General features: G+C 48.2%; 1 protein-coding gene across 1 annotated transcript in view; it reads left to right on the top strand.

Moving 5' to 3' along the window:
* Positions 1-8,238, top strand: part of LOC138301838 (platelet binding protein GspB-like) — a 147,025-nt gene extending 138,787 nt beyond the window's left edge. Inside the window, exons 25-26 of the mRNA XM_069242334.1 lie at positions 4,589-4,693; positions 8,092-8,238. Of these exons, the coding sequence (XP_069098435.1) occupies positions 4,589-4,693; positions 8,092-8,238 (252 nt within the window). The remainder of the gene's footprint in view (positions 1-4,588; positions 4,694-8,091) is intronic.
* Positions 8,239-13,393: the final 5,155 nt, after the last annotated feature.

Here is a 13,393-nt window from a genome sequence, read left to right as displayed (position 1 = left end):
CATCCACTACCTCTGTCCTACACAGGATGAAGCACTCTGGGCACCAGTCCCCCTCCAGAACCAGTGGAGACATCCATCCACTACCTCTGTCCTTCACAGGATGAAGCACTCTGGGCACCATTCCCCCTCCAGAACCAGTGGAGACATCCATCCACTACCTCTGTCCTACACAGGATGAAGCACTCTGGGCACCATGCCCCCTCCAGAACCAGTGGAGACTGTTATCCACTTGAGAGACTGTGGCTTTACACTCCCCAGGATATGGCAGTGGGCAACCCACCCACTGTAGAGACTTGAGAGACTGTGGCTTTGCACTCCCCAGGATATGGCAGTGGGCAACCCACCCACTGTAGAGACTTGAGAGACTGTGGCTTGGCACTCCCCAGAATTGAACAGTGGGCAGCCACCTACTGTAGAGACTTGAGAGACTGTGGCTTTGCACTCCCCAGAATTGAACAGTGGGCAAACCACCCACTTGTGAGACTTGAGAGACTGTGGCTTTGCACTCCCCAGGATTGAACAGTGGGCAAACCACCCACTGTGTAGACTTGAGAGACTGTGGCTTTGCACTCCCCAGGATTGAACAGTGGGCAACCCACCCACTGTATAGACTTGAGAGACTATGGCTTTGCACTCCCCAGGATTGAACAGTGGGCATGTGGCCCCCTCGTGGATTTGGTGTCGTGCACTGAAGCGGCTGAGGTGCCCCCCCCTTCCCTCCCCCTGAGGTGCCTGTTTTCTTGCTGTCTGATGCCCCTGCAGTGTTCTCTCCGTCATGGTCGGGGATCTTGTGTGGGCCTCGCCCATACCGTGTGGTCCCAGTGTTCCACTGACTTTCTTTGTGCAGAACCTGGACTACTATGTCTGGTATATATTTTGTACATTGTGTATTTATATATATCTGCCTACTTGTTTGTAATATATTCTGATGGTTACACTCATTTTCTTTGGTCTTTGCATTCTTCCGGGGGGGCTTGGGGGGTGTAACTGTGATGTATTGATATGCATTAGTGTGTGTGTTGTAGTGGATGAGGGTGGGGTTGGGGGTGGGGGTGTTGCATGTGTGTGTCCCTGTTTTTTGCCTCCTCCCTCCCCTGTGTCGTAGGTGTAGCACTCACCGTGGTCTTTGCCACCGGCGTTTGTGCTCCTGGTAGAGGAGCAGGAAGACTATCGCAGGTAGGATTTGGAGTTCCGGTTCCATGGTGTCCTCGTTCCTCGTGGAGTGTGTAGAGGTGAGCGTTTTCCCTTCGAAATTCCTGTTTCCGCCGTGTTTTTATCCGAGTTGTATCCGCCCCGGAAAAGGTGGCGGATTGGCCTGTCATAATAGTGTGGGCGGTACATTGTCTTCCGCCTGTCTGTTGGCGGTGACCGCAGCGCTGTTTGTTTGTACCGCCGTGGCGGTCGGAGTGTTAAAGTGGCTGTCTTTGTTGGCGGTTTCCGCCACAGTCGTAATTGGTATTTTTTTACTGCCGGCCTGTTGGCGGACTTACCGCCGCTTTAACACCGTCCGCCAGGGTTGTAATGACCACCACAGTCTTTGTAAAAATGGCAATAAGCTATTTTCAAAGTGGACACAGTACAAAAATCAACAGTTCCTGGGGGAGGTAAGTAAAGGTTAGATTAGGAGGTAAGTAAAATACTTACAAGTCTCAGTCCTGGGGCATAGGCAGCCCACCGTTGAGGGTTCAAGGCAACCCCAAAGTTACCACACCAGCAGCTCAGGGCCGGTCAGGTGCAGAGGTCAAAGGGGTGCCTAAAAAAACACAGATGCCTATGGAGAACAGGGGTGCTCCAGTTCCAGTATGCCAGCAGGTAAGTACCTGCGTCCTCAGGGCAGACCAGTGGGGTTTTGTAGAGCACTGGGGGGGACACAAGTAGGCACACAAAACTCACCCTCAGCGGCACAGGGGCGGCCGGGTGCAGTGTGCAAAGCAGGCGTCGGGTTTTGTATAGGTTTTCAATAGAGGCACCCAGGGGTCACTCTAGAGGTGCTGGCAGGCACGGGGGCTTTTCGGGACAGCCACCACCTGGGCAAGGCAGAGGGTCGCCTGGGAGTCACGCCTGCATCGAAGTTCGGTTCCTTCAGGTCCTGGGGGCTGCAGGTGCAGTGTTGATTCCAGGCGTCGGGTCCCTTGTTACAGGCAGTCGCGGTCAGGGGGAGTCACTGGATTCTCTCTGCAGGCGTCGCTGTGGGGTCGTCTCTGGTTACTCACGGGCTAGCAGTCGCCGGGGAGTCCTCCCTGAGGTGTTGGTTTTCTGCAGGTCGAACCGGGGGCGTTGAGTGCAGAGTGTAGAGTCTCACGCTTCCGGAGGAAAACGTGAAGTCTTTGGAAGTTGCTTCTTTGTTGCAAACAAGTAGCTGGTTTTGAACAGGGTCGCTGTTCACAGGAGTTTCTTGTAGTCCAGGGCAGTCCTCTAAGGCTTCAGAGGTTGCTGGTCCCTGTCGGATTCGTCGCGGGAGCAGGTTTTCGAAGTTGGAGACAGGCCGGTAGGGCTGGGGCCAAAGCAGTTGTGGTCTTCCTCCTTCTCTGCAGGCTTGAGGGTCAGCAGTCCTTCTTTCTTCAGGTTGCAGGAATCTGATTTCCTGGGATCTGGGGAGCCCCTAAATACTGAATTTAGGAGTGTGTTTAGGTCTGGGAGGGCAGTAGCCAATGGCTACTGTCCTTGATGGTGGCTACACCCTCTTTGTGCCTCCTCCCTGTGGGGAGGGGGCACATCCCTAATCATATTGGGGGAATCCTCCAAACTCAAGATGGAAGATTTCTCGAGTCAGGGGTCACCTCAGCTCAGGACACCTTCGGGGCTGTCCTGACTGGTGGGTGACTCCTCCTTGTTTTTCTCATAATCTCCTCCAGCCTTGCCGCCAAAAGTGGGGGCAGTGGCCGGAGGGGCGGGCATCTCCACTAGCTGGGATGCCCTGGGGCGCTGTAATAAAAGGGGTGAGCCTTTGAGGCTCACCACCAGGTGTTACAGTTCCTGCAGAGGGAGGTGAGAAGCACTTCCACCCAGTACAGGCTTTGTTCCTGGCCACAGAGTGACAAAGGCACTCTCCCCATGTCTGGTGTGTGGCAGGCTGGCAGAAACTGGTCAGCCTACAGTAGAAGTCGGGTAGGTATTCAGGGGGCATCTCTAAGATGCCCTCTGGTTGTATGTTACAATAAATTGCACACGGGCATCAGTGTGCATTTATTGTGCTGAGAAGTTTGATACCAAACTTCACAGTTTTTAGTGTAGCCATTATGGAACAGTGGAGTTCGTGTTTGACAAACTCCCAGACCAAATACTCTAATGGCTACCCTGCACTTACAATGTCTAAGGTTTTGCTTAGACACTGTAGGGGCATAGTGCTCATGCAGCTATGCGCTCACCTGTGGTATAGTGCACCCTGCCTTATGGCTCTAAGGCCTGCTAGAGGGGTGACTTATCTATGCCACAGGCAGTGTGAGGTTGGCATGGCACTCTGAGGGGCATGCCATGTCGACTTAGTCATTTTCTCCCCACCAGCACACACAAGCTGTGAGGCAGTGTGCATATGCTGAGTGAGGGGTCCCCAGGGTGGCATAAGACATGTTGCAGCCCTTAGAGATCTTCCCTGGCATCAGGGCCCTTGGTACCAGGGGTACCAGTTACAAGGGACTTACATGAGTGCCAGGGTTGTGCCAATTGTGGAGACAAAGGTACAGCTTAAGGAAAGAACACTGGTGCTGGGGCCTGGTTAGCAGGGTCCCAGCACACATTCAAATCATAACTTAGCATCAGCAAAGGTAAAGAGTTAGGGGGTAACCATGCCAAGGAGGCATTTCCTTACACAACCCCTCCCCCAAACGAAAGAGGACGAGACTAACCTTTCCCAAGAGAGTCTTCATTTTCTAAGTGGAAGAACCTGGAAAGGCCATCTGCATTGGCATGGGCAGTCCCAGGTCTGTGTTCCACTATAAAGTCCATTCCCTGTAGGGATATGGACCACCTCAACAGTTTAGGGTTTTCTCCTTTCATTTGCATCAGGCATCTGAGAGGTCTGTGGTCTGTTTGAACTATGAAGTGAGTACCAAAAAGGTATGGTCTTAACTTCTTCAGGGTCCAGACCACAGCAAAGGCCTCCCTCTCAATGGCACTCCAACACTGCTCCCTGGGGAGTAACCTCCTGCTAATGAAAGCAACAGGTTGGTCAAGGCCATCATCATTTGTTTGGGACAGGACTGCTCCTATCCTATGTTCAAATGCATCTGTCTGCACTATGAACTGCTTAGAGTAATCTGGAGCTTTCAAAACTGGTGCTGTGCACATTGCTTGCTTCAGGGTGTCAAAGGCCTTTTGACAGTCCAAGATCCAGTTAACTTTCTTAGGCATTTTCTTGGAGGTAAGTTCTGTGAGGGGTGTCATTATTGATCCATAATCCTTCACAAACCTCCTATAGTAACCAGTCAAGCCAAGAAATGCCCTGACTTGAGTCTGAGTTTTTGGAGTTACCCAATCCAGAATAGTCTGGATCTTGGGTTGGAGTGGCTGAACTTGGCCTCTACCTACAAGGTGTCCCAAGTAAACCACAGTACCCTGCCCTATCTGACATTTAGATGCCTTGATACAGAGGCATGCTGCTTGCTCCGTGCAGGGCCTGCAAAACCTTCTTCCGGTAGACCCGGTGATCCTGCCAGCTGGAGCTAAAGACAGCAATATCATCAATGTTATCAAGGTAAGCTGCACTAAAGGACTCCAAGCCAGCAAGGACTTGATTCACCAACCTTTCGAAGGTGGCAGGTGCATTCTTTAAGCCAAAGGGCATCACAGTAAACTGGTAGTGCCCATCAGGTGTAGAGACTACTGTTCTCTCTTTTGCTCCTGGTGCCATTCTTATTTGCCAGTACCCTGCTGTCAAGTCAAAGGTACTCAGGTATTTGGCAGCACCCAATTTATCAATCAGCTCGTCTGCCCTTAGAATGGTATGGGCATCTGTCTTGATGACAGAAGTAAGCCCTCTGTAGTCCACACAGAACCTCATCTCTCTCTTGCCATCTTTTGTGTGAGGTTTGGGGACCAAGACCACTGGGCTAGCCCAGGGGCTGTCAGAGTGCTCAATGACTCCCAATTCCAGCATCTTGTGGACTTCCACCTTGATGCTTTCCTTAACTTGGTCAGACTGTCTGAATGTTTTGTTTTTGACAGACATGCTGTCTTCTGTGTCCACATCATAGGTACACAGGTGTGTCTGACCAGGGGTTAGGGAAAAGAGCTCAGCAAACTGCGGGAGGACTTGCCTGCAGTCAGCCTGCTGTTGGCCAGAGAGGGTGTCTGAATAGATCACTCCATCTACTGAGCCATCTTTAGGGTCAGTGGAGAGGAGATCAGGGAGAGGTTCACTCTCTGCTTCCTGGTCCTCATCTGTAACCATTAACATGTTTACATCTGCCCTGCCATGGGAGAGTTTTAGGCGGTTAACATAGATCACCCTCTTGAGGGTCGTGCTAGTGCCTAGGTCCACCAGGTAGGTGACCTGACTCTTTTTCTCTAGCACTGGGTAGGGGCTACTACATTTGTCCTGAAGTGCCCTGGGGGCAACAGGCTCAGGAACCCAGACTTTCTGCCCTGGCTGAAACTCAACCATTGCAGCCTTTTGGTCACATCACATCATCTGGAGTTGTTGGCTGGCCTCAAGGTTTTTATTTGCCTTTTCCATGTACCATCCTAGAACGTAGGCCTAGTACATAGTCCACTGTGTGCTGCTTAGGCTCATGGAGAGGTCTCTCCCAGCCTTCTTTCACATGAGCTAGTGGTCCCCTGACAGGATGGCCAAACAGAAGTTCAAAGGGGGAAAACCCTACTCCCTTCTGAGGCACCTCTATGTAGGCGAAAAGCAGGCATGGCAAGAGGACATCCCATCTCCTTTTGATTTTTTCAGGGAGCCCCATGATCATGCCCTTCAATGTCTTGTTAAATATCTCAACAAGACCAGTGGTTTGTGGATGGTTTGGTGTGGTGAATTTTTAAGTCACCCCACGCTCATTCCACATGTGTTTCAGGTAAGCTGTCATGAAGTTGGTACCTCTCTCAAAAACCACCTCCTTAGGAAATCCCACTCTGGTAAAAATACCAATGAGTGTTGTGGCTACTGCAGGGGCAGTAGTGGACCTAAGGGGTATTGCCTCAGGGTACCTAGTAGCATGATCCACTACTACTAGGATATACTGATTATGCTGTGGGAGGTTCAAGTGAAAAATATATAATACACTGTTCCGAATGTGTGAGAGGAGACTAGAGGATACCGTAGAGGGGGTCCTAAATTTTAGGAGCAAGGCACCTCACGCATCCCAAGGGATGTCATGCTTCATCATCGGAGCTGCTCCTCGTCAGACCGGCGCTGCAATGTCTGACGGGCACCACCCCGAAAGTGGGGGGCTCTTTGCCAGAGATCTTTTGTAGTGGTGAAGCCGTGACCCCAAATGTGGGAGAATGTATAGAAGGAGATCAAAAAAAACAGATGGTTAAAATTGGCTCTCTAAATCGGCACAGGGTAACTACTTTATTAACCCAATGCAAAGAAAAAGGGGCCAAGGTTAAAAGCGGTCACAGGAGTGAAACCGAAATAATGTTCAGTCACTCTGTATCAAACTAATCAAAGAAAGGGTGGGGGAACCATCCCTATCGTGGGTCAACATGTTTCGCATCCTGGTGGTCCATACGGATCCAGTGATGCTTCATCAGGACCAATAAACAGCTATGAGTATCTCCTAGATATGAAAAGGGAGAGGTCTGGAAATATATTTAGAAATTATCATAAAGGTATCCAGTCACTTACATCAAAAAGGAAATTTTTCTTAACCGTCGCCCTAAAAATTAAAGGTACACAGGTTATGCATCAAAACGGACACTGAATAATGTCAAGGGAGGGAAAAGGTGATGGTGGGCAACCGTGCTGTACAGTGCTGGTGTAAAAAAGTGCGGAGTAAGATATATATGAATGTAAGTCATATCCAACTTACCAACCCAATTAGGGAAACGCACTTCATAGGGCCACACAGACCTTTGGTCGAGCGCAAAAAGAATCTGCAGGAAAAGTGCACGACAGAACAAAGAATTATTATATATATAACGGTTGGTTGTAGCAGGGATACACAAACCATGAGGGTATGGACAGATAGTTAAAACCTATATGTTGAGGTTCACATAATACGCTGAAGGAAGAACAACTTGCTACCCTTGAGTAGAATTCACAGGAGTTGTAGTAGTAAAACAAACCATCTGTAATGGCAGTAACATTTTTCTAAAGAAAAAGGAAAACGCACGGAATCAGTATAAATGGAACCAGGCATCTGTCAGGTTATAGAACATACTAGTTATGTAAAGAATGGACGTGGAAACAGGATAGAAAGCAGGCATTTTGTTAGCCAAAATCGGCATCATTAAGTCAAAAAACATATATAAACTGCCGTACGAGTCACGGTCGGTATAGGGTAAAACGAGTGAACAAACCCAAGTCTGTACGTAGTAAAGACGGGTTGTTTTGAAACCAGAAACCAAAGTCGCTTACTTGTTTTTGCTGCCGTCGCTGCTGGTACATCTACCCGGGTCCGTGTTCCCTGGAAAGTAAAGGGAATCACGGAGGCGCCGGTAATAAACAGTGTAACCCGGAACTAGGAAGTTACCGGGACGCATGCGTACCGGTCAGAGGTGTGTAGACAGAGAGAAAGGACTCGCAAGTTCAGAGTCCTGGATAATAAAAATAAACAAAGGACTCACAATGATTGCGGTAGTCCGATGTAGCTAGTTGAAAAGGTATGGAAGACGGGACAATGGAGGCAAATAAGATTTTTTTTTTTTTAATTTATAAATACTATGGACCAGTAAAGAGCAGGCTAGCTATGTGTAGTAACTGTAAATGTGGTCAGGGGAACAACACAGCACACATCTGAAATAAGTGTAGCCACTGCTGGGAATCAAAGGGTAAATAGGACATATCTACCAGAGTGTTTACTTGGTCTGACTAATCCACGGGATATCATCATTTAGACCCTTTACGTGAGTGCGCAGTTTGAACACCCACCGTTGCTCTAGTTCGAATAGGGAGTTACTGGAATTCAATGGGTTTGTTTGTAGAATAACCCACCACATCTCATCGGGACCATGTCCGACTTCAAGGAAATGGAGACTCAATTTGGTGGTAATGCGGCCACATCTAATGTTACTACGGTGTTCATTGATCCGCAGCTTAACTTCTCTGGAGGTCATCCCTACGTAACGTAATCCACAGGGACAGGTAATCATGTATATACAGTTACGGGTATTGCAATTGGTGTGGTTAACAAGTCGCCAAGTACCTATGGGGTCGAGGTCAACAGTTTTCAGTCTCTTCGTCAAGGTACAGACATTGCAATTCCCACATGGAAAGTGACCCACCACAGGGAGAGTATCCCACAGTACAGTCTGGCGGACCGGTGGGGGGGTGATACATGGTCTAGTGTGGACTAGTAAATCCTTGATATTAGTAGTTCGTTTGAAGGCAAAAAGAGGTTTGGGCATCTGTTCACCCCCACTGCATAGGATTGACCACCTCTTGTTCACGATTTTTTTGATGGAAATGGACAAAGGAGTAAAAGTAGACACACATGTGAGTTTAGTGTCCAATTTGCGAGGAGTGGTAGAAAGCAAAATATCCCTATTGCAGCACTTAGCCCGTTTAAATGCGGCCTTCACCAAGGAAACTGGATACTGACGGTTATCAAGTTTAGTGGAAAGATCTCTGGCCTGGGAGTTGAACATATGTGGGGTACTGCAGTTGTGTCTGAGTCGAAGGAATTGACCGTATGGGAGATTATCTCTTAGGGCGTTAGGGTGGTGACTATCATACAGCAAGAGACTGTTACGATCAGTATTTTTCTGATAGGTATGTGTATGTAGTTTGCCCCCTTCAATGTTGATATGAAGGTCGAGAAAAGGTATCTGAGTGTCAGACACAGAGGAGGTAAAGCGTAAGTAGGGGTTTAGAGTGTTAATCCATGTAGTAAAATGTTCAACCTCAGTGAGGGGGCCCTGCCACACTACCAGGATATCGTCAATGTACCTGCGCCATAGTTTGATGTTTGCCTGGAAAGGGTTAGTATCTGGAAGTATGAATTGAGATTCAAAATCAAACATGTATAAACAGGCAAGACTGGGGGCGAAGGTACTCCCCATTGAAGTCCCGCGGATCTGATGAAAAAGAAAATCCTCAAACTGAAAGAAATTTTCTTTCAAAGCCAAAGTTGCACAGTGCATAATGAAGTGTACTGGAGACGTCAAAGATTGGTTAGCTGATTGGAGAGCAGTTTCAACTACTTGCAACGTGGCTTCCTGCGGGATATTGGTATATAAGGCCTCGACATCCAGAGTGATTAAAGCGTGAACCTGCACAGATGAATTGATGGTATCTATCAAATTAAGGACGTCTTTAGTGTCTTTCAGGTAGGTGGTGGATGTCTGTACAATAGGTTGTAAGAAGTGGTCACAAAAAACAGAAAGGGGCTCAAGGACAGATCCTATACCCGATACTATCGGGCGACCCGGTGGAGGGATCTTGTTCTTGTGAATTTTAGGAAGGCAGTAGAAGTAGGGAGTACGTGGATTCTCAGTATCCAAGAACTCTGCTTCCTTGCGTGTAATTCATGAATTGCCTAAAGCCTCCTCTATCATGCCACGTATTTCAATTTGTAGTTTCTTCGTGGGATCAATGTTGATAGGGACGTAATAAGTCGAGTCACCAAGTAGGCGTAGACATTCCTGCCTGTAATCAGTGGAATTCATTACCACTATTGCTCCACCCTTGTCCGCAGGTTTGGTAACTATGCTCGTGTCAGAGGCCAGTGTTCGTAGAGCATCTCTTTCAATAGTAGAAACATTGGAGAAGCTGTGCTTTGGTTGTAGTGCAGACAGGTCTCTCAAGACTGCTTTTTCGAATGCCAGCACCTCACAAGGCATTGATGAGGCAGGGGGCATAAATTTTGATGGTTTTCTGAGGCCCGTGTCCATAGGTTGTTCAATGTTGGGTCTGTCATTAAAGAAATATCGTAATCTAATTTTCCTAAAAAAATTAGACATTTCACAGTGGAGACGAAAAGTGTCTTCTTTTGGTGTGGGTACAAAACCCAGTCCCTTGTTCAAAACCAGCATCTCAGTAGGTGAGAGAGTTCTGGAAGAGAGATTAACCACTAAATCCGATTTGGAGGATTCTTCCCCTGGCTGCGGGTCACCATTTGTGGCTCGTCCTGTGCCCAATGTACCCTCCTGCCTCTTCCTCTCCTTCTGCCTCTTCCTCTGCCCCGGCCGTGGCCTAAAAAAGGCAAGTATGGTAACATCGGGCGAGGTTGAAAAAAGGGAAAGGGTTGTTGCCAGGCTAAGGGTTGTCCCGGAGGGTATTGTGGATAGTGGTAGAATGGATGAGTGCCCTCATTGTCCGTGCTCCATCCGTCCGAGGAGGAACTATTGCTGTATTTCCGTGGTTTCTTCAATGATGAAAATGACTCGTCTGAGGAGACAGAGTGTGTTTCGCAGGTGTAGTCATCTGTAATATATGGCTAAACTTTCTCGCGGCTGAACCGCGAGATGTCTTTCTGTAGTTTTGTGATCTTCTGTTGGGTTAAGAACTCCTTAGTTTCGTTGAGTTCAGAGTTAATTTCTGTTAATCGGCTTTTGAAGGAGGCCAGTGTAACTGTGGCTTTGAGCATGCCCTCCATGTGTGTAATCTGCACCATAATAGAGTCAGCCAACCGTTTTGATGAATTGATCATCAGCACCAGCCAGTCCCTGGTGCATTTCCATGCTATCTGCGCCCAGTCTTTTCTAAAGGCCAAGTCCTGAATAAAGATCCTGGGCATATTGGAGACAAGGAGACCATTAGGGGCTATATTTGCTCTCAAGTATTCGGTCATAATAGTCCCATGTAGGACAGTTTTTACAAGGTCACGTTTAAGTGTAGACAATTTGTCCCACTCTTCCTTCGAAGGGCCCGAAGGTCCAGCACCATCACTTCCCAGAATGGAAGGAGTCTGAAGAATTGCAGATACTATGTCGTCGTCAAAACTCAGCCCTTGGAAATTATCCATCTTAGGGTGTTTAGTGATAAGAAAACAAAGAGAATCCCACAGCTAAGCTGCTGTACTAGTAAGTCGAAAAATAGGAGGGATGGGGAGGTATTGTGGTCCAGTGTATATCCTCCCAAGTAATACGTCAAAAATATATAATACACTGTTCCAAATGTGTGAGAGGAGACTAGAGGATACCGTAGAGGGGGTCCTAAATTTTAGGAGCAAGGCACCTCACACATCCCAAGGGATGTCATGCTTCATCATCGGAGCTGCTCCTCGTCAGACCGGCGCTGCAATGTCTGACGGGCACCACCCCGAAAGGGGGGAGCTCTTTGCCAGAGATCTTTTGTAGTGGTGAAGCTGTGACCCCAAATGTGGGAGAATGTATAGAAGGAGATAAAAAAAACGGATGGTTAAAATTGGCTCTCTAAATCGGCACAGGGTAACTACTTTATTAACCCAATGCAAAGAAAAAGAGGCCAAGGTTAAAAGCGGTCACAGGAGTGAAACCGAAATAATGTTCAGTCACTCTGTATCAAACTAATCAAAGAAAGGGTGGGGGAACCATCCCTATCATGGGTCAACATGTTTCGCATCCTGGTGGTCCATACGGATCCAGTGATGCTTCATCAGGACCAATAAACAGCTATGAGTATCTCCTAGATATGAAAAGGGAGAGGTCTGGAAATATATTTAGAAATTATCATAAAGGTATCCAGTCACTTACATCAAAAAGGAAATTTTTCTTAACCGTCGCCCTAAAAAGTAAAGGTACACAGGTTATGCATCAAAACGGACACTGAATAATGTCAAGGGAGGGAAAAGGTTTTGGTGGGCAACCGTGCTGTACAGTGCTGGTGTAAAAAAGTGCGGAGTAAGATATGAACCCACTAAATCCACTCCCACTCTTTCAAAGGGGACCCTCCACCACTGGAAGTGGAATGAGGGGGGCCTTTGGATGGCCCCCTGTCTTATCACTGGCTTGACAGGTGGCACAGGAGGCACAAAACTCCTTTACCTTCTGGGACATATTGGGCCAATAGAAATGATTCACTAACCTCTCCCATGTCTTGGTTTGTCCCAAATGCCCAGCAAGGGGAATGTCATGGGCTAATGTCAGAATAAACTCTCTAAACTTCTGAGGCATTACCACTCTCCTAGTGGCACCAGGTTTGGGATCTCTAGCCTCAGTGTAAAGGAGTCCATCTTCCCAATAGATCCTGTGGATTCCACTGACAATTCCCTTTTCTTGTTCAGCAGCTTGCTGTCTTAGGCGTTAAAGGGAGGGACAAGTTTCCTGCCCCTTGCATAGCTGTTCCCTTGAGGGTCCCCCTGGGCCCAAGATCTCAACCTGGTAAGGTTCTAACTCCATAGGCTCAGTTCCCTCAGGGGATAGAACTTCTTCCTGAGAAGAGAGGTTCTGTTTCTTTTTCTGTGCTGAAGCTGGTTCCCCAGTCTTCTTTACTTTTCTCTTGGAGGGTTGAGCCATTATTCCAGACTCCAACACCTCTTTTTCACCCTGAGCTCTGCACTGTGCCCTAGTCTTGACACACACCAGTTCAGGGATACCCAGCAGGGCTGCATGGGCTTTGAGTTCTACCTTAGCCATGCTGAGGACTCCAGATCATTTCCAAGCAGACATTCTACTGGTATAGCAGAAGAGACTACCTCCTGTTTCAGGCCAGTGACCCCTCACCATTCTAAAGTTACCATAGCCATGGGATGTACTTTAGTCTGATTGTCAGCATTGGTGACTGGATAAGTTTGTCCAGTCAGGTATTGTACTGGGGAAACCAGTTTGTCTATCACCATATTGACACTGGCTCCTGTATCCCGCAGGGCCTCTACTCTAGTCACATTAATAAAGAGATGCTGCCAGTATTTTTGCGTGTTAGGCGGCCAGGCAGCTAGTGTGGCTAAGTCCACCCCACCCTCAGAGACTAATGTAGCTTCAGTGTGGACCCTGAATTGCTCTGGGCACACTGTTGATCCCACCTGGAGACTGGCTATTCCAGTGCTAACTGGAGTAGTAGTTGAAGTGGAACCTTTCTTGGGACAGGCCTTGTCTACAGTTTGGTGTCCATGCTGACTACAGCTGCGACACCAGGCCTTTTTGGGATCAAAGTGTGTACCCTTGTACCCAAATGAGGATTGTGAAGAGGCTTTGGACCCACACTCCTGTGCAGGTTTTTGGGGCCCTGTAGAAGACTCTTTACTTTTTCCCTTGGATGTCTCAACACTCTTCCCCTGGGGAGGCTGTGTGACCACTTTCTTTTGGTCACCCCCTGTGGAAGTCTTGGTCACCCTTGTCTTGACCCAGTGGTCTGCCTTCTTTCCCA

Source organism: Pleurodeles waltl, chromosome 6 (assembly GCF_031143425.1).
Source record: "Pleurodeles waltl isolate 20211129_DDA chromosome 6, aPleWal1.hap1.20221129, whole genome shotgun sequence".
In the NCBI taxonomy this organism is placed as follows: domain Eukaryota; kingdom Metazoa; phylum Chordata; class Amphibia; order Caudata; family Salamandridae; genus Pleurodeles; species Pleurodeles waltl.
Note: the sequence above shows the minus strand (reverse complement) of the source record. Positions and strands in the feature narration are given on the sequence as shown.